Source organism: Gavialis gangeticus, unplaced genomic scaffold, assembly GCF_001723915.1.
Source record: "Gavialis gangeticus isolate Ggan-Ray unplaced genomic scaffold, GavGan_comp1, whole genome shotgun sequence".
Classification (NCBI taxonomy): Eukaryota; Metazoa; Chordata; order Crocodylia; family Gavialidae; genus Gavialis; species Gavialis gangeticus.
In genome coordinates this window covers 89,561,970-89,564,419 of record NW_017729031.1, presented here as the reverse complement: position 1 = coordinate 89,564,419, position 2,450 = coordinate 89,561,970, and the positions used below count along the sequence as shown (strand labels likewise).

At 39.6% G+C, this 2,450-nt stretch overlaps 1 protein-coding gene across 2 annotated transcripts in view; it reads right to left on the bottom strand.

The window, feature by feature from the left end:
• Positions 1-260: 260 nt before the first annotated feature.
• SPP2 (secreted phosphoprotein 2) overlaps positions 261-2,450 on the bottom strand; it is a 31,225-nt gene continuing 29,035 nt past the window's right edge. For both annotated transcript variants that reach the window (XM_019523361.1, XM_019523360.1), the window contains one exon: positions 261-576. In XM_019523361.1, coding sequence (XP_019378906.1) covers positions 569-576 — 8 coding nt within the window. In that variant the 3' untranslated portion in view covers positions 261-568. The remainder of the gene's footprint in view (positions 577-2,450) is intronic.

The following is a 2,450-nucleotide window of genomic DNA, read 5'->3' as shown; positions in this document are numbered from 1 at the left end:
ATCCATCTGATCACCTAAATTTCCCAACAACTTGAGTCTATGCTGGCAGTTAAAATGCACAGATCCTTGCCTTCAGTTGCCCATGCATTATTAAAGACATCATAAGCCTTCTCTCTCATTATTTTATGTGGAAAAATGGAGGAAAATAATAAAAGGGGGTGGGTTGCTTGTGGGAGGAGGGTGAAAGAAACACTAATTAGCAATGAGCAAGACAAAAAAAAAGGATGAACATCTGCAACCAACAACTAACCCAGAACACAGACTGTATAATGACCTTTTAATAGCACCATTAGAAGATGATACAATGCGTATTGGACACAGTTATGCTAGATGCATGAAAGCTTTCCTAATGAGCTCTAATACACTGAAATGCTATCTCCTGCCAATTTTCATACATTTAGTATCTTGCATGCACATTCAAAGGACACTTGACACGAACACAGAGAGTGAGTGGGAAAGACAGTCCATTCATTACAGAACAGCTTTTGCAGTTTTAAAAAGCAAAGGTAATTGCTATCAAGTTTATTCTTGGTATACTGCATCTGTGGCTTCTGGTCCTTTTGGATCTTCATTTCACTAAAAAAAAGATAGATTTCACAGTTACAATTCACAACATCTCATTTTCAGAAAAGTTAACTGGACACAGACAACTTGAAAAAGGAGAGAAGGCATAAATTTGTATTCACATCAGCAGATTACTTCCTTTAATTATCAAGATCAAATCCTACATTACTACTTCATAATTTAGTATCCTTATGTTGTCATTACCCACATAGAGAATAAACAGAACATATCCATAATAATGCATATACATCCCTCAAAAAAGTGTGTTAAAACGTCATGCCTACACAAGTCATTCAAACTTTTGTACTAAACACCATGTTATCTATTCCAAGAAAAGCTGCTTATCAAGTTATAAAAATGTTTAAAAAATGGATTTAGAGAATGAAAATTAGTATGCCATGTAAACCGTAAAAGGAAGAGAGACAGTGCTAGGTTTTATGGGAAATGCAATTAAATGCAAGGCTGCAATGTATACTGTAAACTTGGGATCTGTGTTTTTCTGAAAGAATATATGACTAAGGCTACAATGAATCTGTATCCAACGCTGCATTATCATGAAGTCGGTAACCATAGTAATCTGAGTGTTTTCCTGTTCAGTGCAAATTTGTGATATTTTAGGAACAAACTTCTTTCAGGGAAAGTGACCATATGACTGGTAGTAACTGGAATTTAGCACCTAACAGCAATTGATTGGCTTTAGCCAAGTTCATTTGTGGTGTTAGCTCAGTTCCTTATCAACAGGTGTCCAGGACAAAGAACTATCACTTAAGTAGCACTTAGTCTCAGAGACCTTAAGAGCATAACAACCATGGCAAAGGAACTATGCTAGAAGTGATCCTTTCAGATATTAACACACTCTCACCTATGTGAGGAAGCCTGCTGGGGCCACTACATGAGCTATGCATCAGAGAACTTTAATTTCTAGGTGCTTGTGGAAGGTGCCAAATTAACAACACAAGAGATGGACAGCTACAGGGTCCTCCTCAGTCTTCCAGTGAAACTATTACTGGCTATGTCTAGCAGCAAGTTGATGTTTTCTGGATTAGGCCCTGAGTACACAGATGAAGAACTAAGACCTTCACCTCCTGGAAGCAGGAGTATTCCCTACATAATCTGAAGGGTAATTCACAGTTGGGGAAAGCACAGTGGGTAATTTTCCTGAATAATGAGCAGGAGAGAAAATGAAAAGATTTCTGAACAGCTGGAATAGACTGCTGTAGTTATTCTATTTGCCCAAATATGTAGGCTCTGCTCCCATACAAGGCTCTAATTTTACTGTAGGAAAAGAGCCAAATTTCCATATCTCATCTTTGGACAGATATGGCAAACAGCTAGATTCTTCCTTTTCTTTACAACACATCACAGATATCAGATGATACAAAATAATGAGAAAACAAGGGCAAAACCCGAGGGGGAAGAAACAGAAACCGCAGGGTAATATAACTGCAGCTGACTCTTGTCATTTAATCCAAGTTGCACTATTGTTAGATAAGTGGCCCAGGGTCTGACTGTGCCAGGATCAGCTCATGAATAGATTTCATAGACATTAGGGCTGGAAGGGCCCTTGGAAGATCATTGAGTCCAGCCCCCTGCCCAAAGGGCAGGAAGTCAGCTGGGGTCATCCAATTTACTCTTGAAGGTGTTCAATGTAGGTGCTTGAACCACCTCCAATGGCAGGCTATTCCAGATCTTGGGGGCTCAGACAGTAAAGAAATTCTTCCTTATGTCCAGCCTGAAACGGTCTTGCAGTAGTTTATAACTGTTCGACCTCGTCATCCTTTGGGGCGCTCTGGTGAACAAACGTTCCCCCAGATCCTGGTGGTCACCCCGATAAATTTATAGGTGGCCATCAGATCACCCCTGAGCCTGTGCTTTTACAGGCTAAA